Source organism: Ambystoma mexicanum, chromosome 6q, assembly GCF_040938575.1.
Source record: "Ambystoma mexicanum isolate Mex_15411 chromosome 6q, UKY_AmexF1_1, whole genome shotgun sequence".
Lineage (NCBI taxonomy): Eukaryota > Metazoa > Chordata > Amphibia > Caudata > Ambystomatidae > Ambystoma > Ambystoma mexicanum.
Window position 1 is genome coordinate 399,506,024 of NC_090937.1, and position 21,232 is coordinate 399,527,255.

A 21,232-nucleotide genomic window follows, 5' to 3' on the forward strand; every position below is an offset into this window, starting at 1 on the left:
GGTAGCTGCACGGACCCAGCCAAGGTTACTGAGAAATTAGGTAGGGACTGCACGGCTCGGAGAGAACACAAGATAATTCCAAAGGCACAAGACATATTATTCTATGATTAATTTAAGAGCAACCAGCCTTTGAAAACCAGGTGCAGACTAATTGTAAGCTAAAACCTTCATAGGGAACAAGTGGCCCATAATTTAAGAACAATGTCTATTCATTAGCCCGGGACACAGATAGGGCACCTGCCTCGACGCCCCACATATTCTCAGAAATGAGGCACCTTACAAGGTTAACTACAAAGAAGTCCCTCTGGCTCATGGCCTAGGAATAATGGATAGTATCTTTTTTAATTGAAGGAAAAGCAGTTCCTTGGCCTCTCTCCCCCCTAATCATGTCTGGCTCATGTGTTGACGACCTGTCAATTGCCTAAGGTTGGCCACTAAGATGCCAACCAATGAAAACCCTCAATGCTAGGCCACCCAGTACATGTTGCACTAACCAATCACATATTGTAGAGATGACATGTATTCATCATTATCAATTTAGAGGTGGACTCAGGTGGAGCCATCAGATGGGTAACGTCCAATGAGAAGACCAACCGCTATATAATGCATATATAGTCAATTCCCTGAACCATTCCCTTCACCAAGTAGGTTTTTGTAACTAAGATTATAGTAGGACATCAGTACTGACATGTTTTTGATTTCTAATCCCTTGTTTTGCATGAGAGCTCTGAGATTTACTGGGATTTAATGCTTGTATGCTGTCCCTGATTTATGTTGGATTGTTAATAAAGCAGGTTTTGCCTCTTTGTTTCCGTTATTGAGTGCAGGATTTCCCGGCCTCCCGTTTCTGCTTAAACTGGGGTTTTCCAGACCATCTTAACAACGCTTTATTGACTGCCAGATAAACTCTGGTACACAAGTCTAAGTTGGATGAGACTAGGGCTTTGATTAGATGCATTTTGTTGTTCCTGTCAAGAAAGGCAATGATATTTCATAGCATGAGGAGTTGGAAATGAAATGTCTGTTGCATCTCATTGATGTGCTGTAGGAGCGTGCTGTGTTGTGAAATAAAACACTAACGTTTTTTACCTGAACAGTGGGAGTCAGTGAATACCCATGGTTGTATAACAATGCAATGGTATTTGAGAGGGGGATGGGATGCCGGAAAACGTTATTTTAGATTTCAAGCAGAGGTTGAACTGGACATCGCATCCTGGATTGTTCCAATGGTAATAGTAATGTTGGTGTGGCTCTGGCTATTTAGGGAAGGGTGCATGTTAAAGGTTGGACAACTTCTGCATAAATTTGGAATGTTTTGGTAAATGTATTAAATGTATTTTCAAGAGATTTTAGGTAAACATTGATTAGCCAAGAGAAGAGTGGAACCTTGTGGGAGACCTCTTTCCTGGGGGACTTAAGTGTCTTTACATGTGCTGAGCCTGACTTTGACTGGATCTTCTGTCAATGAAGGAAGATCACCATTTGAGGGCTATTTGTTGTATGCCCATCAAAAGTTATTAGAGTTTTAGAAGATCCTTGTGATGTATGCAATTGTAGCTCAGCCATGCACAACAGTCGACCAATGCGCATTAGGCACAACCGCGGCACACTTCGAAAGTCATACATCAAGCATGTACACATCACACAGCATTCTCATGCTGCAGACTCCATAAATGCATAAAATATCCTCTACCATGCCACATGGACATGCCGGTTGGCATCCCACAACACACTGTGCAATTTCATAGACACTGTATTGCACAAGCAAATAATTCATACTAGTCCATCTACTTTCATGCTCCCCACATATCTGACACCATACAGTTCAGATATTTAAAATAATGGGATTAAAAGCAAGATCTGGTGCTGGGGTACCCCAGTTAGTCTAGCTGATGATCCTTCTAAGGGGTAGACCAGTTTGTGGACCCTTGGATGCCCCACCCTGTCAGAGGGTCTGACTCCAGAGTGTCAATCCCAATAAAAGTTTGGACATGGGCAGTATTAGACCCCATGAACTACTGGCAGGGGACAGCTTTTGATTGATATGAAAGGCATCTAAATCACCTGTATGGGTTAACCGCCACCTGCTGAAATTATGAAATGGGAAACGATGAACAAAAAAGTCTGCCTGTGTATGTGTATCGAAAATTGGCTATAACAGTGCAGGAAATGGGCCGGAACAAGACGGAGCGAAGCTCTGGCAAAAGAATTCTTGCCAGTGCCCCGCTTCATCCTCCAGACCCAGGGAGGACTCTCGCAGATCCTGTGCTTCATTGAGCAGACTACTTTCAGAAGACTTTGCGTTTGTGATGAGTCTTCAGCTCGTTGTACAACCAGAACACACAGTACTGCAGCCTGCATACAGAAACTGCTGAAGCCTCACATAGTTTTGTAGCTTTTTAAACTGGTATATATGTCCTGCATTTTACAGACATCTCTTTATTAGGGTCATTATTGTGAACAATCAAAACAGAAGAGTCCATTATTCGCTTAAAAGTTTCTTATAGTGATTCAGTTTCTAACTGAATCACTATAAGACATGTTTAACATTTAAAATTGTGGACATTATGTTATTCCCACAATGCTCTGTTTTTATGCAAATCACCAGGATTGAATTTTATAGAGATACTGTGTTGCCACGCCCCTTTGCCCCGCCCCCTCCTTCCCAAAGCCCCACCCATCCTAAGAAGTGACGGTTTCTCCAATAAATGTTTTCCATTGCCAGCACTGGGCTATAGTGTATACTCAACAGGTCATTCCATTTACTCATTCCTACACTATACCACATAGGGGCAGTTAACACATTTGCACACCTTTCTTTTGAGGCAAAACAGCTTTGGGCCTCATTATGAGTGTGCCGGTCCAGAAACAACGGTGCCGGTGCTTCCGTGGTCCCCATTCCCATGGAGTACGACTCCATGGGAATGTGGACTTACAAAATTACCGGCGCCTGACTTTCTGGCCGCCAGGGTCGGAATACCCAAGTGTTACTGCGCCAGTAAAATTCGGAAGGCCAGCGGCAACCTGCCAGTTTTACCGGCACGGTTATCGTCGGGCTTGTGATGAGGCCTTTTGACTCTAACCTAAATGGTAAATCGTGGGGAATCGGAATAAAGGAGCTTGTTTTTCAGAGGAGTGGTACGATAAGGGATTTTGCGAGCGGACAATTGTCCGAGCAAAAAGAAAATACCAGAGATTACTAGACCCAACTGACAGAATAGCCTGGTCATCCCATCCTTGTGAGGTTTATGAGAAATAGAAAAAAGATGAGCGCGGAAAGGAAATCCAAAGCTTGGGGCCTGTGCAAAGAAAGGACGGCCACTGAAATGCTGAGAGAAAGCGGGGCAACAAACCACATGGGGCCATGGAGCTAGTTTCTTCTTCCAGTCTAGGGCGGAAAGAAGGAAGACCTAACTTGACCTGCAAGCCTCAGAGACAAGGCAGGTTGACGCATGCTGCACGCGCATGAGGTGTAGATGTAGAATATGGAGAGGGAGTAAACGAAGCATGATAGTAAAGAGTTCATAAAACCAAACTGGCTGAGTTACAGAACTGTGAGTTAATGACCAAACCCAGGGTGTGAAACGTATGCAAAAGTGGCAGGGGGCAACTCCATGCTGAGGGCCAGCACATGTTTCTCAGCGTTGTATGTGTGTTCTATTCAAGTGAGTGGCTGCTCGTCAAACTCCGGATGGACTCCATGCATTCCTGAAACTGGGAGGCGTCTGAGTCCGACACCACCTGCAAATCAAAGCCATTTATAGAAACCTCAACCTGTCACGTTGACTGCACCTCCCCGGGCCCAATGTATCACACAGCCCGGCGCACAGAAAGGGTATCTGGAGGCTCACAATATGAAATGGCCTTTCTTTAACTTGATAGGAGGGTAAAAACAATGGCTGTGCCATCGAAAGGAGTCAACTGATAGATGTATTCGCCTGAAAAGCCTACAAGATTTTGAAGTAAATGCAGTTTAGCTGATTTAAGTCAATCAGTAACCCTGATTTTTCAAAACCACGAGCAGTAAGTAGTTGGATAAACAGGAGTAATGCGGTTAGCTGCGGCGTCGTAATTCGTGCTCGCAGGGTCTCGCACACCGGCGGCGCTCCTGGCTGGGCCCGGCCTGTCGCGCGCGGTGTCCACGGCGCTGCTCGCGCGGGCGCCATCTGCTCGGTATTGTGCTCCCGGTTGCCAGGCTACCTGCTCTCCCTGTCACACTCGGCTGCCTGGGCCTGCGTTAGCAGCATTATCCCCGGCGCGCACCAAGGGGGCTGGCGGGAGGCGGCCCAGGAGCTGGAGTCACGATTAAGCCATCTGCAAGTGTGGGGGAGGGTGCACGAGAAAGGGAGGGGGCCCGGAGAGGGACAGGCTGAGGGACCGGTAATCACCAAGCTACTGTATGTAGGCTTCATTTGCCACATGGGCTCCTATCGCCATCTGCTGTGCGCAGTGTCGACTGCACCGTCTTTAGTGTTCACCAACGTTCTCGCGCGAGGCGGCCGATTGAAACGTCAGTGAGGGAGAGTTGGTGAAGCAGTCGCCCAGGAAGAAGATATATATATTTCTTTAAACACCCCTATTTTCAATTTGAAATATATGCGCATGTTTGGACTAAATTGACAATTAATTTGGGTCATTGGCGGCTGATGATCTCTAATAGAATGGGCGGAATAATTTCCCATGAATATGCAGGAGTGACTTAGTTTAGCGAGGAGCCCAAACCAAATAATAAGGATTCACGAGTCCCCCTTGACTCCACCTCGCCGAGAAAATTATTGGTTAAAATGTGTGCATTTTTCAGTGCACTTTCTGTGAAGATTTGTAAAAGCCACAGAGGTTTACAATCAGACTTGAAAAAAATCCATTAGATGCAAAGCCCCCAACAGAGCACAGGAGGATTTTAATGCCACCTTTGGCCACTAAATGCCAGTGTTCTGCCTGTGGAAAAAAAATGTATGCTGTGTCCAGACATCATATGATATGGCATTCATAACGCGCCTACACACAAGTGTTTCAAGGTGTGAAGGTCCATGCTGGCTGCATGAACATATGCCAGTAATCCCACATAAGAACATACTCATGTTTGCTTTGCCCATAATGGCAGCAATGATGCTATAAGAAAACATCTCCATGCTGGCTCTACCAATAAATGCCAGTATCTCCACAAAAGAACGCACCCCTGTCCATACTTGCTGGATAAAAAGTGCAGGTACTCCCCAGTCTAGGTTTTAAGTGGGCTAGGGCTCAGACCCAGTAAGGTGCAAAAACTGCACTCATGCACAGTGAAACGACATGGGTTTTAAAATTGTATTCCACGTGAAAGAAAATGATACGCAGTGTAATGTCACCTGCTGTATGTAGTCTTTATTTCACATAGCATGCAGCGTTCTGCTGCCCTCCGATTTGTTATTAACCTCCATTGACAGCTCCTAATGGCCAATAGTTCTTCCCCAGACACCCCTGTGCCTGGGCTAAAGACCTCGAATTGCCCTTCATGTAATGCTTTGTTGAAACGAAGCAACACTTCATGGGGACTACCTGTGCTTTCCTGCCCTTCTGGGAAGGCTAATTTGTGTGGGATGTTTGGCCACGTTATTGAGTACCTGTACTCTCTTCTAACTTAAAGTCCTGGCCCTCAGTACAGCAAAAGATAAGAAGGGCAGGCACTGAGGGCCGGATAAAGCCATCCCATTTAAAGCTCTGAATGTGGGCCAGGTATGGACACTCGTCATGTTGGCTTTGCCCTTCATGCCAGTATAAAATGCCATGCCACAGTAAAAAAACATGTCCTTGCTGGCCGCATGCACTATTGCTGCCCACAGAGGCGTTGCTAAGGGGGCTATGGCCCCTGGTCTTTTGGTTGTAGCCTCGGATAGAATCTCAGGAGCTACAACCAAAAGCTAGCTAGCCCCCAGTTCCGACATTAGCGTAGCCCCGCAACTTTTACAGACCTAGCAACACCCCTGGCTGCCCACATCCTCACACTACGACACAAGCAGTGATGCACCAATACGGTTTCTCTTTCAAGCATTTGCATGCACACCCAGAACATTCCCTCTGCATTCTCATTCACCTGTGCACTCGCACCCATACACCCCATTCACATTGCACTCTTGTGTGCGCACTTACACAGACACCCTGTCGCACGCACACATTTCCGCTTGCCTTTTTCCCTACCAGCTTTGGACTTGATGCTGTTTTCCAGGCCTCTGGCTGCCACTCTTCATGCAGACTGGAAGCAGGTTCAGCCTCCTGGTTCCTAACGTGTGCAGTGGAGCCAGAATGCCTCCCTCTCTGGCTTCCCAAGCAGACTTAAATGTACTAGCAGGTGCAGGAGTGCCCCCTTTGCACATTTAGGCTGCCAGTTCCTCCAGACTGCATCGACTATGGGTCATGCACGCCTGGAAAATTAAAACTACTAGTCCTTGCATGGCCATACGTGCTAGGGAATTCAAATTTAAAGGCAGCCCACATTTCCCTTCTTTGGGATGCTCCTTCATAATGGGTGGCAGAGCATAATGGGCGAGCTGCCAGTGATCTGGATCAGCCTTTGATGAACAACGGCTTTAACTGTTTGGCTTTGAATCAATGCATCGGAAACCATAAGCGGAGCATGTGAATTCTGGGCACTTTTCTGCAAATGCCTGTTAAAACCGCACTTTAGTCATTTCCTACATTTTAGTAATTAAGGACTTGATTCATGAACATTATTCCCCACTTTTGTGAACCAACTGCTCATGCGAATACAGAAAACTTAGCATTATTCCCAAAAGGGAATAAGGCATGAATTGAGCAAATAAGTTTGTACACCAGTGTGGCCTAACGTGAAATATCTACTCGTGAGTATACTGGCAGGTTTTCACAGCAAATCTCAAATCCGATCCCTGCTGTGCTGAGTGCTCACTCAGCTGCACTTACGCTTGTACCTGATCTGCCCGATATCAGGCCAGGTTTATTGGACCATACAAAGCACGCAGGTGTTTTCAGACCCTAGTATGCACTCCAGTGCCTGGAAAAGAATTGCTCATGCAAAGCATAACCATTTACATTCTTTTTAAAGTTTCCACCTCTGACATTGGGATTACATGTAATCGCAGCATTTTAGGTAATGGGACCATTTATGGTCGGGCCCTTAATGTGTCCTCTGCCCCCAAGTGAGTAAAAAACTGGCCACAGCCTTCCTCCCATGTGGATGAACTTGGCCAGTGCTTTTCCGGATGTTGGAGGCATGCGCAACATTCAGATGTTCAGGGTACCAAGACTGTATGGTACTTGGGCTCAGAGCCCCGCCATTCTCCTGCATGCCAGGCCAGGTGCCCTATGTGAAAAAGGTACCTGGCATGCACGTCCTTTTGGTAGCAGGATACTTTGGCATATCATTCATATTCTGCAACCAGCAGTTTGTTTGAACTAGGGGCTCTCTATTTCGGTAGTGCTTACTGCTTCATGCAACATCAGTCAGATACCATCATCCCCACTCCAGAGCTAGCCTCTTTTTAGAGCTGTAATATGGATGAACCATTTCATCTAGAAATACTGGTTTCTTTCTATTGAAAGGAATGCTCGTATCAAAACAAATCAAATTTCTAACTAAAATGTAACTCCCAAACCCCCACTCCTCCACTACCATCTCCCATTTGCCACCCAAAGCCTCCCTCCTCTACCCAACCTCACCACGGACACACTAACACAGCCACACAAACACACACGCAGTCACACACTCACATTTACCCACTTCCTCTCCCCACCCTCTTCTCCCCAAACATTGCTCACACACACACACAGACGCACAAAAACACACACTAACACTTAGCTGGGCTTCAGTGCCTTCTCTCTTCTGGCTCCGTTGTGCCTGTCAGCCCTTCCCAGGGGCTGACTGTTCAGTTTTGGAAGACCGCTTGGAACAGTCTCTGGGCGGTCTTTGTAAATCAGTAATTTCAAAAATCGCTTATTAAAAAACGATTTCTTCACTTAGTACCGAGTCTTGTGCTGCTTCTTCATTTATAGTGGTCCTTGGAATGCAAATAAATGCGTTGGTAGAATGCACACCGCTGCCTTCTCTTCAAATCTCAAATGATCTTGTAGATTCTCTCCCGTCGCTTGGTCCACTGCCCCCACCCAGATTTAGCCACATGCAACTCGATCCACTGGAACTCAAGCAAACCCCCACTTTTACTCCCTTCATACGCAAGAATCCAGGCGCTCCTTGCTCCTTCCTCCTTCTCCGCAAACCCAGAATAACCAAGCAGTAATACTTGCATGCTTTCACACAGAACAAGCTTTCAGCACCATACCCATGACCTAACATACATAAATAATGTGTGTCCATAACTCATGTTGCAGGTCAGACATTGTGCCGAACGCCCTGGGCACACCAGTTATTGTGCGGGTTCACCAACAAGAGATGCATATTCCACCAGTCTCACTATTTTGAAACCTGGTCCAATAGGGGGCTTCTAAACATCTGGTAAGGGGCAATAGTCTAGAGAATATGAGGAACAGTACCATATCCTCGTATCGGCGTAGGAAGGTGATGCTCATGTATTCTCACATAATGCACGCTTTCCCATGTGATATTATGTTGCACCCTCATGGGGAAATTGACCCTTTTTTGTTTTTTGCCTCCTTATGGACCATGATCCATATCGCTGAGACACTAGAGATTGCCTACAAGGCTGCAAATACAATACAATGCAATACAATGCAAGCAAATTACAGGAAGCATTACAGCGCTCCATAATGTATCGGCTACATCATTAGCATTTTTGTTGGTAAACTAGACGACTAGGTTGTTTTTATTACCACCTGCTGATCCCATTTTAGCATTACCCACAGGGACTTCTATCCATGACGTTTGGCAACAGTGATACATGGAAGACGTTATACCATTGCTATACCATTGCTATTCTCATAGCCAGATCAGCTTTAGCAGAGTCATGGGTGGCCTTTCTATATAATCGGGGCCTAGTCTTTCAGTGTATTCCCAGTACAGCAACACCAAATCACATACAGGAGAGGCATACTCTCTTGCCCCTTGGGCCTTGTTGGCAGTCCACTTGAATCTAGGGATATATGGTATAAAATACCTTCAGCTATTCCGGCGCAAATACCTCCCCTCTCAAGCTCTTCGCTCATCTACTTCTAACTCCTTCAGGGTCAGTTGTTTTTCAAAGAAACGAGCTGGGGGTAGATCTCTGTCTTCGGCTGGGACCTCCCTCTGGAACAGCCTCCCTGCCACTCTAAAAGTTGAGGAGAACCATCTCCGGTTCCGGAAGCTCCTCAAGACCTTCCTCTTTGCTTTCGCTCTCCCTCTCCCCTGCTGAACTGCTCTCTTGGCACCGTGCAACTGGCCACCCTCTGTCCCCTGGGCTCAGGTACCTGTTCACCCTGCCACCCTCCTGGCCACCCCTTGCACTGGTGGACTGTATCTGTACCCATACAGTTCCCCACACCCCCATTTTCTTCTTGTTTCTGCACTTACCAGACTTACCCAGTCTGCTGCCTTAAACACAGCACTTTCTGACTGCACTTCCACTATTTATTGCCTCTACCATCTATTTATTTGTATTTATTTTTATTTGTTTCTTCTCTGCTCCGCACTTTCCACTCTCCCCCTTCCATGCACTTTTCCCCTTTCCCTTTCCATGCACTTGCGCGTTCTCAATGTCACTGGGCCCAGTAAGATCGTTTTGTTCTCCCCTGTTTCCCTCCCTTGTGTACGAGCGCGATATAAATAAATTATCATATCATATCATATCATGGTGCACCACACATCGAGTCATGATTATTCATTTAACACATGCTTTTGGGCTTTGCAGTCCTTGCTCGCTTCAACGGAGACAATTCGATTAGAGTACCCTATTATATTGGTTTGTAAAAGCATGCTAGAATTAAAACATGGTGTCTTCGACGTGGTGTCGTCTTGAAACAGTACAAGCCGAAGCTGAACTGATGCGCACGTTTAATTTGCAGATACCGATTGTGCAACATTGTTTATGCTGTGTCCTTCTACTGTCCTTTTCTTAATGTTAGCGCTCCAATCACTGACCAGCTTTATTTTTCTTCTTAAAGGAGCAAAACCCTGTGGGCATACCTCGCCCTACAGGCCCCATGCAGCCGTCTGGCCCAGGTTCTGGAAATGTGGTTTCGGGGCCCAGCCCTGGTGCCCCTGGTTTCCTGGCCACCCAGCCGTCAGCTGCCATAATGAAGCAAATGCTGATTGAGCAACGGGCCCAGCTCCACGTGATTGAGCAGCAGAAGCAGCAGTTTCTCCGGGAGCAGAGGCAACAGCAGCAACAGCAGCAGATCCTGGCAGAGCAGGTGATACTTTCATCCTTTCTGTGTTGACAAGGTCAGGTAGGCTTTCTTGCTCATCTCGGTTCTCTGGCCACCTTCGGACTGATGAGAGTACGAGTCAAAGACTATATTATGCACCCCGGATAAAGGATCTGATTTCATATGTTTATTCAACACTTAAAGTGTGTTTCCTTTGTCTGCTTTTCCGCAAAAATCATCCATCTAAAGGACTTGAAACCTGTGGAAGGAAAACTGGCAGGCTCTTTAAAAAAGCATTCTGATTAATACTCTCGCAATTGACCACCAGATCCTAGAAGATCAAATAAAACCCAAGATGATTTTTATAAAAATGTGAGGCTCACAAACTGACCAGGATTCGGTGTCCACTATTGGAGGCAAATTCCTCCTCAAAGACAAACATACAGAGTTCATGCTTACAAGAATGCAGGGCGTAAACTCTTGTCACAGTTGGAGAAAACCTACAGTGCCTCTAATCATTGTTGGTAATGGTAACATAGTCCTACTTAAAAAAAAAACATTAAAAAAATGTACATCTTTATTAAGCCACGATGTTTCTGACTCGTTGTGTAACCTATATATTGAATTAGGTAGGGGTGCTCAGCAATTTCTTGGGCACTTTCATTTTAAAACAGTAGATTAGGAGTCTGCAACCTGTGGCTCTCCAGATGTTATAGGACTACTGCTCCCATGATCCCACCTACTTGACGTTGTGGTCTATAAGTGCTGGAAATTGTAGTCAGAAATATCTGGAGAGCCAAAGGGGGCTTCCGCTCCACACACCTTCTGTGAGAGAACTGGGGTGAGCACCATGCTGTGCTTGTTGACATATTAGGTAAATGTTGAGAGGGGCTGTTGGCCATTAGAAACAACTGAAGACAGAGGAGGTTATAATGGACATCCCAGACAGAGTGGTGTGCTTTCTGGGAGAAGAGTCCAAGAGAGACCAGATCAGAAGTGCTGCAGCTGCTGCTCATGCTAGCACTCAGGAGGGATCAGATAGGGAGTGGCTTAGACAAGGGGCTTTCCCCATTGAAGAACTTCTTGATCCCCCTCTTTGTATTCGGGGATGGGGCTCCACACATTATCTTGAATAACGAGAGTGTCAAAGTGCACACCAAAGTGTACCAAACATTATTAAATACTAGATATACACTTCATAGAAACTTGGGTGCATAGGAGGTAAAACAACCTTGACACATAGGTTGTCGAATCAATAAGACAAAGAAGAATATACAGAGATTTGGATACTCCTGTCCTCTGCACACCTTTATACTAGTGATAAACAATAAACAGCCAGTCAAATCTCTGTATGGTAGTTATAAGGTAGATAGTTAACGTTCAAATCTCTTTAAAGTATAACAATTCATCATGAAACATTCAGTGGATAGAAATGAGTCTGTAGACTTCCGTTTTTCTTAAAATCCCCTTTTATAACACATCTGGTGCCAAACACATTTTCGGGAAATGAGTTCCCTTCGTCAGGAGCGAAAGTAACATCTGTAGAACAATATGAGCATTAAATATTATATGAAATAGTAAATAAATTCTCGAGAGCATCACCGCAAAGATAACTTCTCAACTTCCATAGAAATATACACAGGTCCAAATGTTGCAACAACTTGCAGGCAAAAAAGCTAGAGAGATCAATTACAATAAGATTGTCACATTGTAATAATGCCACCAAAAATTCATCAAATGGTGAAAATTCCCTCATGTAGATCATAGAAGTTAATCCATATCAAATGTTATGAAGACGTCTAAAATGGTAATAGCTGTATAAAGAAATTCCCCCAAGACAATTTGTCTAAAATGAAAAAAAGGGTTAAAATCAATATTGAAAAGATTTCTTAACCTAACCAGTGAATGAAATAAAAGTAAAAGAGGTCAGGAATGTAGTAAAAAAAAAGAGGCGGTTTTACCGTATGAAGGTAAAATCAGAACCGGTCAATATAAATCATTACGTCTGAAAGATCTTCTACAACTCAAAGTAGTGAAGGTCCCGACAAGAGTAAATCTGTGATAAGTACATTTCTCCCAAAAAAAGTGCAACTGACGTAACACTAGAAAAATTATTCAGTGCAACAAGGAAGCAGTGGATATTAAGGAAACAGCCTGTGTATGAGGGAGCAAAGCCGGATTTATGCCAGAGCGTGATGACGTCACAGTGGATAACATCATGACATCATAAATGTGTCCCACAAATTGCGTTGGATTGAAATGTGAGAGAAGTAAGAAATCAAGAGCATGGGCTGGAAAAAAAGATTGAAAACAATGTAAAAGGGAGATATGAAATGTACAGATTAAAATACATAGAAGATAAGAGTATTTATAGAAAACATCGATGAACTTAAGTTGCACTCTGTTAAAAAAAATACATAATGCATAGCTTATTAACAATAAATCAATGATGACAATGGTAAGTATAGCACATATTCAGGATCACATTAGTGTAAACCACCAGATGTTCTAACAAATAAGTGTGAAAAGAATACATTTCTATACATATTCAACTATAGAGAAAAAAGGTCTGTTGGAGATGTATATCAATGTATTCCAACTAATATGGACAAGGTATGAAAATAAAATGGACAAAAGCGGTTATATTCAGATGATCCCAGTCTAAATATAGTGATCAAAACTACTGAATGCATAATTATGACATTAAACTCACACTGGAGTACACTAAGTTCAAAGTACACAAATATTCATAGGGCAGATATTAAGAATGTACACATCGGGATTTAGATGTAGCAGTGTAAACTGAATTCCTCGATCTTTGCCTGAGGAGTCGGTGTGTCCAAGAGGTTAATCCAGTACATCTCTCTTTGTGCAAATCTCTTAGCAAAGTCTCCAACTCTGGGGAGATATATGAAACCTCGAGGATGATAAATCTTATCTGGGCAATACTATGACACATTTTTGTTAATTGTCTGACTACTGGTGATCTTTGATTTCTTGTCCTAATATCGGATTTATGCTGAATCCACCTCACGTACATTTCTGGTGGTTTGGTCAACATACAGTAAACTGCATGGACACTTGATCGCATAAATAACACTAGAGATGTTAAAAGTGGCAAAATATCGGTCTAATTTTACAGCCAGTGTATGGATGTGGTATTGTGTTCCCTTTTATAATGGTATTGCAATTGCTGCAATTCAAACATTGGCATGTACCTGTTTTCTGTTTACCTGCAAATCGTTGAGTGATTGAAGGTGATTGTTCTGCTCTTATCAGTCGGTCTCTTAAATTGAGTCCACTCTTGTAGGCTATCATGCTATCATAGGTGGTTTGGGAAACAGCCAAAGCAGTTGTGGATCAATGTGTAGCAACTGCCAGTTTTTCTTGATGGCTCTTGCTATTTGTGAGCTCTGACTGGAGTATGTGGATATACAAAGTAGTGGAGTGTTAGTATCATTTCACTTGGTTTGAAGTGGATCATTCATGTGAATGATGGATGCTCTAGAATGTGCTTCTGAGATAACCACTACTGTGTATCCCCACAATCTGTATCTCTTGGTAAGATTATCATTCTCTGCTTCCTAAACCTTTGGTTCTGTAACAAAACACTTGAGTATCAGGAACTGGCCAAAAGCTAAGATCTTGACCATTGAGCGAGGATGAACGCTGTCAAAATAGAGTATGTTGTTTACATTAGTGAGCCGAGTACAGGAATTCCATGTGTGTGTGTGTGTGTGTGTGTGTGTGTGTGTCCTACCACCCCTCCAAGTGAGAGACTGAATCTCTACCAGGGAGCTCGGTGGGTGGAATTTGGGGTCCCGGACTTGACAAAGACTGAAGTAGGGATGACTGAATGAGTCCCCAGAAAGTTACTTTAAAATCTCTTAAAATATATGGCCCTCACAGTCTACAGAAAAGATAGTCCTTAAAAAAAAAAAAAGTAACCCTCCACCCCGCCCTATTACTCAGAAGACACTGCCATTCTCTGGACTTATATTCAATTGACTGAGGAGAAATGGAAGGTTCCAAAATGAGTCTTGTCACACATGGATTGGGGACTGTTAGGTAAAGGGATCTCATGAAAGAGAGCTTCGCCACACTACGCCATGAAACTTGTAGAAAGGGAACATTACTCTTCCACAGGAGATCCCACTCGGAATGTAGCTTGCTCTGAGGTACACAGGATTCCATAAAAGTCACCTGAACCCGTCCCATGGTGTCTAAATTGATTGGCAGCGTTCTTGAAACCACTCCCTTGTGAAAATGTTCATCTGTGGTTAAAGGAAATTTGAAAGCTGTGCTAACATTCTTGTACAAGGTTCCATGTTTTGCTTATGTGTGTCTCTTGTTTCACTGGGGGTTACGCATCCAAAGGGCACTAGGGACTGTGAATGAACGTTTTCAGAAACCTTTGCTTTAAAGCCATTACAGAAAAGCCATCACTGGAAGCGATTTCCTTGCCCCAGAAGCCCTCCTTTTTTCAGCATCCTGCTGCATCCTCTGTGCCCTTTGCAGCCACACTTCATTTTTTGCTCTCCCAGCAATAGTCTCACTGTGAAAGTCTGACCCCCAGCTTGAGTTTCGAAAGACTAGCTATAAAGCAGCAAAGGGAGCAGCCAACAGTACACGGGAAGATTGTGTTGAGCGTATGCTGATCATACAGGTCCCCTCTTTGTTATGGCACTCTGTAGCTGCAGTCGTAGCCAGGGTAGGGACTGACCGGGCAAAGCCCACCAAAAATCTATAAATGACCACTCAGCAGCACTGTGTAGGCATTTACAGATGTTAAGGACACTACATTGGGCCCAACTATATTATGTTCATGCCCCACTTGTTAGACAATCTGTACCTGGCGTCCAGCTGGGATCAGTGAAATGTTTGTGCCTTCTGAAGCATCCTTTGTGTCTGTGGTTCAGGATGAAGATGCCCCACTGCTGCATACTTGGATCCCATCTCTGGCGTACCTGGTTATCTCATTGCTTTTCTTTTTGCTGTCTCTCCCAGCAGTTGCAACAGCAGCAGCAACACATACCCAGGCAGCATCTCCAGCAGCAACGGAATCCCTATGCAGTACAGCAAGTCACTCAGTTTCAAGGTACGAACTAAGGGCCTTTCACGCAGTTTACTATGGTTCTTGTCATATCCTATATTAGTCCCCGGTGAGGGACAATGAGATTGTAACATGCAATCTCATTGGCCCTCACTGGTTTGTTACCAGCCTGACAAAGCATTACCTGTACTTGTTTTGCGTCCCTCGATGTTCGTTCCATTTTTGCATCTGCCTGCCATGGAAAGCGAGAAGGGACTACATGTAGTCACTACTCCCCATTCCCCGGTGGCCATTTTCTGTTTTTACTTTTTTTAATCACCTTTTAATGGCCGCCATGGAAAGGGAGAAAGGATTATGTGTCGTCCCTTATCCCCATTCCATGGCAACCATCTTCTTTATTAACTTTATTCTTCTTTTTTGAATTGCCGCCATGGAAAGTGAGAAGGGACTACATATAGTACCCTCTCCCTGTTCCGTGGCGGAAATGTTTTTTTCTCTTTATTTTTTCAGTCGCGAAACGCCAACGGTGTCTAGCAGCTTAAAAAAAGACTCTATTAGTGCCCCGGTCTTGCGGGCCGGAGTACTAATAGCAATAAGCCTCTCGCTGGGAGGGAGGGGTATGAACATTACCATTTCCGGTGATGCCCCGGGGCCTGTAACTATGGGCCCCGGGGCATTACCTCAAGCAATAATACCCCCCAGCTCGGGTCTTATTGCCTAAATGGGCACATAGTTAGCTTCTTGCCACCAGTGAGGGCGCCTCATCAAGACATTATTTTTTGCACTTTTTCTGAGGGCTGGTGGCCAACATAGATTGTGACTTGCGCATTCGTGTGCACCTTTGTGGGAGTTTACAATGTTATCTCTCTGTCATTGAGAAAAGAGTGAAAGCAACATTAAAGTCAGACCCCCGTTTGCCCTAAGCTGGATCACAGAGATACAAGTGCTGTTCCCTTTGAATTCCTGCTGTTGTGTTAGTTTGAAAATCCCATACTTTAAACCTATATCTTCCATTCTTCTTGAGGTCACTTGGTATGATACACTATACATCAAAATATGCTTGGTAATGCGTTCACCCCAGTGTAGCTTTCTACATTGCCTTAGTGCCCAAGCATTTGTCAATTAATGCACGTATTAGGGCAGAGGGACCTAAGCATCTGGCATGCAGGTAGGAGAGGGAAGGGAGGTCCAGTAATCTGTGGCAACAAATGAAAATCCATTCTGCTTGAACAGCAAGGAGTGGCAGTGCACCAAAAAAGTCATTTTTACTAAGAGAACCCTTTTTTTTAAACCATTTTTATTTTTATTTTTCCATAGAGACATAATCAATTACAACATACAATCATTACACTTTGTTATCACAATGCATAAAACAAATTTTCCATTCAGGGTTAACGTCTCCCGTTGCTGTGTAACTTGCCTCCAGTTTCTCAAACTGTAAATTATTGTCCCTCCACTCTCCCCATTGCCCCTTGTTTAAACTTTTAAACAATTTTATTTTCTTGCAGAGGTAGAGACATTTTACTTTCAACAAATGCGCAAGAATATAACTTTTGACAATATGAGCTTGCGTCATAACTTCGTTGTCTGCTGCTATACAACAGAAACCTCCCAGTTTTATCGATTCATTCTTAACTTTCTTCCTTACCCCCCACCCAGATCCTTTTCCTCTAGGTTTCAGAGTCTTTTGTCCTTTCCTCTAAAACGTCCCCATGTGAGAATCCCACTCTTTTTGTGCTCCTGGCTGTCGGGAGAAATGAACGTTTTTAAGATTCTGGGGTTTGAAAAGATAGGCTTCTCTTTCTTCGACAAAGTTTTGGAAGGGGGACCAAGTAGACCAGAGTCCCTGCAGTGCTCATTTCTTTCATACATAGGTTCTTGAGTGTAACAGTTAAGTAGTTAACTCCCTCCTCCCCTTTATTTTTCCCTTGGTCCCTTTTCTTGTCGTGCTGATTCTCTCTCTCTTTCTCTGTTCTGGGTTGTTAGGTGATCAATATATTTCTGAGGGTCTGTGGTTTATAGAAATAGGCTTCCCTGTCTCCGACAAAGTCTCTAAAAGGGGACCATATGGACAAGTATCTCTGGTATGTCTCTTATCGCAGTTACCTTTTCCATTGCCATTACTCCCCATATTTTCACCCACCACCATGGTGTCGTTGGGCCTTCTAGCGTTTTCGACCTTTGTGCCAATGTCATTCGCGCTGCTGATAGTAAGTGTGTTATTAGAGTGGATATATGCCCCGATGCCGCGTATATACCCTTTGCCTCCGCTCCCAACAGGATCACCTTAGGTGAGAGCGGTAAGTCTCTGCCAGTAATGTCTTTGATGTGTCCCAGTATCTCCTTCCAATAGGTAATCGCTTTGGGGCATGCCCACCACATGTGGAATAGATTTCCTCTCCCTCCACATTGTCTCCAACAGTTTGGGGGATATTCTGAGTTTATTTTGTGTAATCTGTGGGGGGGCATGTACCATCTGTAGCATAATTTATATGCAGCTTCTTTAATTGTTGTACATTTGGAGGATCTATGATCTCTTGTCCATATCTGGTCCCACTCTCTTTCCGTTATCGGCTATCCTACATCTTTTTCCCAATTCTCTTTATATCTTAGGTTGCCCGTTGGCTGTGCTCCATCGAGCAGTCTGTAGATTCTAGATATCCCCCTCCTTGGTTCCCCCTCTTGCATTGTTAGTTCCAAGCCTATTAGGGTTCTTGTTCTCGCTCTTTTCACTGACGGTGGGAGATCCAGTGTCGTACTTGCATGTATCTGAGCCTTTAATTTTCCCCCAGATCGAATTTCTTTTTGCATTCTAAGAAAGGGATTGGGTCATTGTTTTGGTACATGTCCTGCAATGTCAGAGTGTCTGCGCCTTTCCATCCTTCCCAGAAATTCTTCAAGCCTGGGGTGAAGTCGATGTTATGTGCTATTGGGGATAATGGGCCCAGCCCTCGTTTGATCTTTTTCATTTGCATGGCTCTGTCCCAGTTACTCAGGGCTGTTTTAGTAGCTCCTAGTAATTTTCCTTCTGCTTCGTGGGCCTTGGGGTTCAGTGCTAGGAGCGCTGTTATCGGGATCTGTGTGGGTGCTTGTTCTATGGCTCTCCATCCTTTGTTGTCGGCTGGGTTAGCCCACTGGAGTATGGTTGCCAAGTACGCTGCAATGATGTATCTGCCCAGGTCTGGGACCCCCAGGCCTCCCAGGAGCAGGGGACGGGTCAGTATGCGTCTCTGTATTCTGGGTCTCTCTTTCGCCCATATGAATCTAAATACCGCGTTTTGAAGTTCTTTGATTATCTGTGGTGGGATCTCCGCGGGTATTGAACTGGTCACATATAGTAGGCGGGGGAGAAGGGTCATCTTTACCGCTGCTATTCTGGCAAACCACAATAGTTCCTGGTTATCCCATCTCAGCAGGTCCGCTTTTAGTTGTTTCCAAAGAGGGGGCATGTTCGATCTATATAAGTCCTCGAATTTCCTTGTCGGGTGAACTCACAAGTTTTCTAGAGTGTTTTCCTCCCATCTCAGGGGGAATTTCTGCTTCATGCAGTTTATTGTATTTGTGTCCTCCGTTATGTTTAGTGCCTTTGATTTATTGTAGTTGATTGTAAATCCGGATATGGTGGCAAATTCTTCCAGTGTCTCTACGGCTCTCGGTAGTGTATTCGTAGTGTCTCCCATGTAGAGCATCACATCGTCCGCATATAGTGCTATTTTTTGCGGGGTCTCCTTGATTTGCACTCCTTTTATATCAGGGTCTCCTCTGTACCGCACTGCTAGTGGTTCCATAGCCATTGCAAATATTAGTGGAGATAGGGGGTAGCCCTCCCTATCGCCACTTGTTTTGAGTCGTGGGCGTTTATTCGAAATGATGTAGATGGGCGTTGAAAATTTGCCATGATCATCCTGCTGAATTGTGCCCCGCATCGGATTTCTCCAGGATCATCCGAAGGTATTCCCAGTCCAAGCTGTCGAAAGCACGTGAAGCGTCTAGGGCCGCTATTGCAAATTTCTCATTTGTACGTCTCCCCCATTCGATTACATCTATGGCTCTTCTAACGTTGTCCTGGGTGTGTCGTCCCCTGACAAACCCTGCTTGATCCTCGTGGATGATATCTGGAAGGATCTGCGATAGCCCATTCACTAATATCTTTGTGTATAGCTTTGCATTCGTGTTTAGGAGTGCTATCGGGCGGTAACTTGAGCATTCGGTGGGATCCTTGTTTGGTTTCAGCAAGGATTGTTGAGGATCTTACCATATCTGGGGAGATCGATCCAGTGTCTCTGATTGTGTTGAAGAGTCGGGTGAGGGGGCCCAGTAGTTGTGTTCGGAATGTTTTGTAGTACACATTTCTGAAGCCGTCTGGGCCTGGGGTCTTGTTCCTTGGTAATGAAGAGATAGCTTCATTGATTTCTTGAGCTGTGAATGGCCTCCCCAGGATTTCTGTGAACTTGTCCGAGATTTGGGGTAGATGAGTAGCAAGTAGATAGGAATTTTGGTCTGTCGCATTTAGATTTGCTCCTTGTAGTAGCTCTTCATGGAATCTGACCATTATTTCCAGTTTCTCTTCCTCTTTTGTGATCATATGCCCTTTTTCATTTCTTAGGGCAGCTATATAGTTACGGTATTTCTGTTTGTTTAATTTGGCTGCTAGGAATTTATTTGCCTTTCCTCTGTGGACATAGTATGATTGCTTAGTGTTAAGCAACGTCTGTGCTACCGCATCCACAGTGTGACCTTCCAGTTGGGCACGGACCTTCTTTAACTCTCACCAGGATTTCTGCGTTTGTCGGGACTTGTGGTTTTTCTCTGCGTCTTTTAGGGCTAGTTCCATCCTCTGGGTTAGTATCGCTCGTTCCCTACAGTATACCGCTGCCTGGGCCATGAATTCTCCTCGGATTACAGCCTTCCCCGCATCCCAGACTGTTTTTCAGTCAACCTCGCCGTTGTCGTTCTCTTTAAAATAGTTGTTTATAGTTTCTTCCATGTGTGCTCTAAGCGCTAGGTCACGCAGGATCAGATCGTTGAGTCTCCACGGCGGGCGTTGTTTTCTTGCCCCTCCGTCTATTTCCAGGCTAACTAGTACTGGGCGTGGTCTGTAATGTATTGTGTTCCAATTTCCACCTTAGAGTTGCTGATATCGGGATCATGTCTATTCTGGAGTATCCTCTGTGTACAGAATAGTGAGTGTATTCTCTCGTGTCTCCTTGGAAGAGGCGCCAGGTCTCGATTACTTCTAGCTCTCTGAGGAACTTTCCCAACGCCTGTCTGTTTCTCTGGTTGGCTGCCGTAGGGGGCAGGGTTTTGTCGAGGCTAGGGTCCATTATACAGTTGAAGTCCCCTCCTATGATTGTTTGGCCTTCACACCAGCTCCCTATTTTCAGTAGGAAATCTGTGATGTATCGGTCTTGTTTGTCGTTAGCGTATATCGTCAGGATTGTGTAGGTCTTCCCTTTGATAGTTCCTTTGATTCCCAGGTATCTCCCTTCAGTATCACTAATCGTCTGTTGTTTTCGGAAGTTCAGCCCCTTGCCAGCAGTATTGCGACCCCTTTTGTTTTCGAACCGCTGGAGGCGAAGTATTGTTGTGGGAATGCCTTGTAACGCATTCTTTTTTCATCCGTTTTCAAGAGGTGAGTTTCCTGCAGGATCGCTACCTTTGCAGGCATCTCCTCGAGCCTGTTGAGAATCACTTGTCGTTTCCCGGGGGAGTTCAGCCCTTGTACATTTAGCGAGACGATCAGTGTGTCTGCCATTTTTGTATGGAATATGTTTGTTGCTTCTGTCTTTTAGTGTGTCTTGTTTTGGGTTAATTTGAGGTGGCCCACCTGCTGTGGTCAGGTGTTTCCTCGGTTTCTCTTCCAGTCGCTTCTTTATTTAGTGTCTTCTTCAGGGTGTTTCGTTC

The 21,232-nt window shown here is 44.7% G+C and overlaps 1 protein-coding gene across 4 annotated transcripts in view; it reads left to right on the forward strand.

Annotated features, from left to right (window-relative positions):
- The window catches only part of MAML3 (mastermind like transcriptional coactivator 3), a 1,010,390-nt gene that overhangs the window by 907,243 nt on the left and 81,915 nt on the right, over window positions 1–21,232 (forward strand). For 2 of the 4 annotated variants that reach the window (XM_069630891.1, XM_069630893.1), the window contains exons 3-4: window positions 10,072–10,320; window positions 15,283–15,373. In XM_069630891.1, the coding sequence (XP_069486992.1) occupies window positions 10,072–10,320; window positions 15,283–15,373 (340 nt within the window). The remainder of the gene's footprint in view (window positions 1–10,071; window positions 10,321–15,282; window positions 15,374–21,232) is intronic. The other 2 variants (XM_069630892.1, XM_069630894.1) reach the window with 1 other exon arrangement.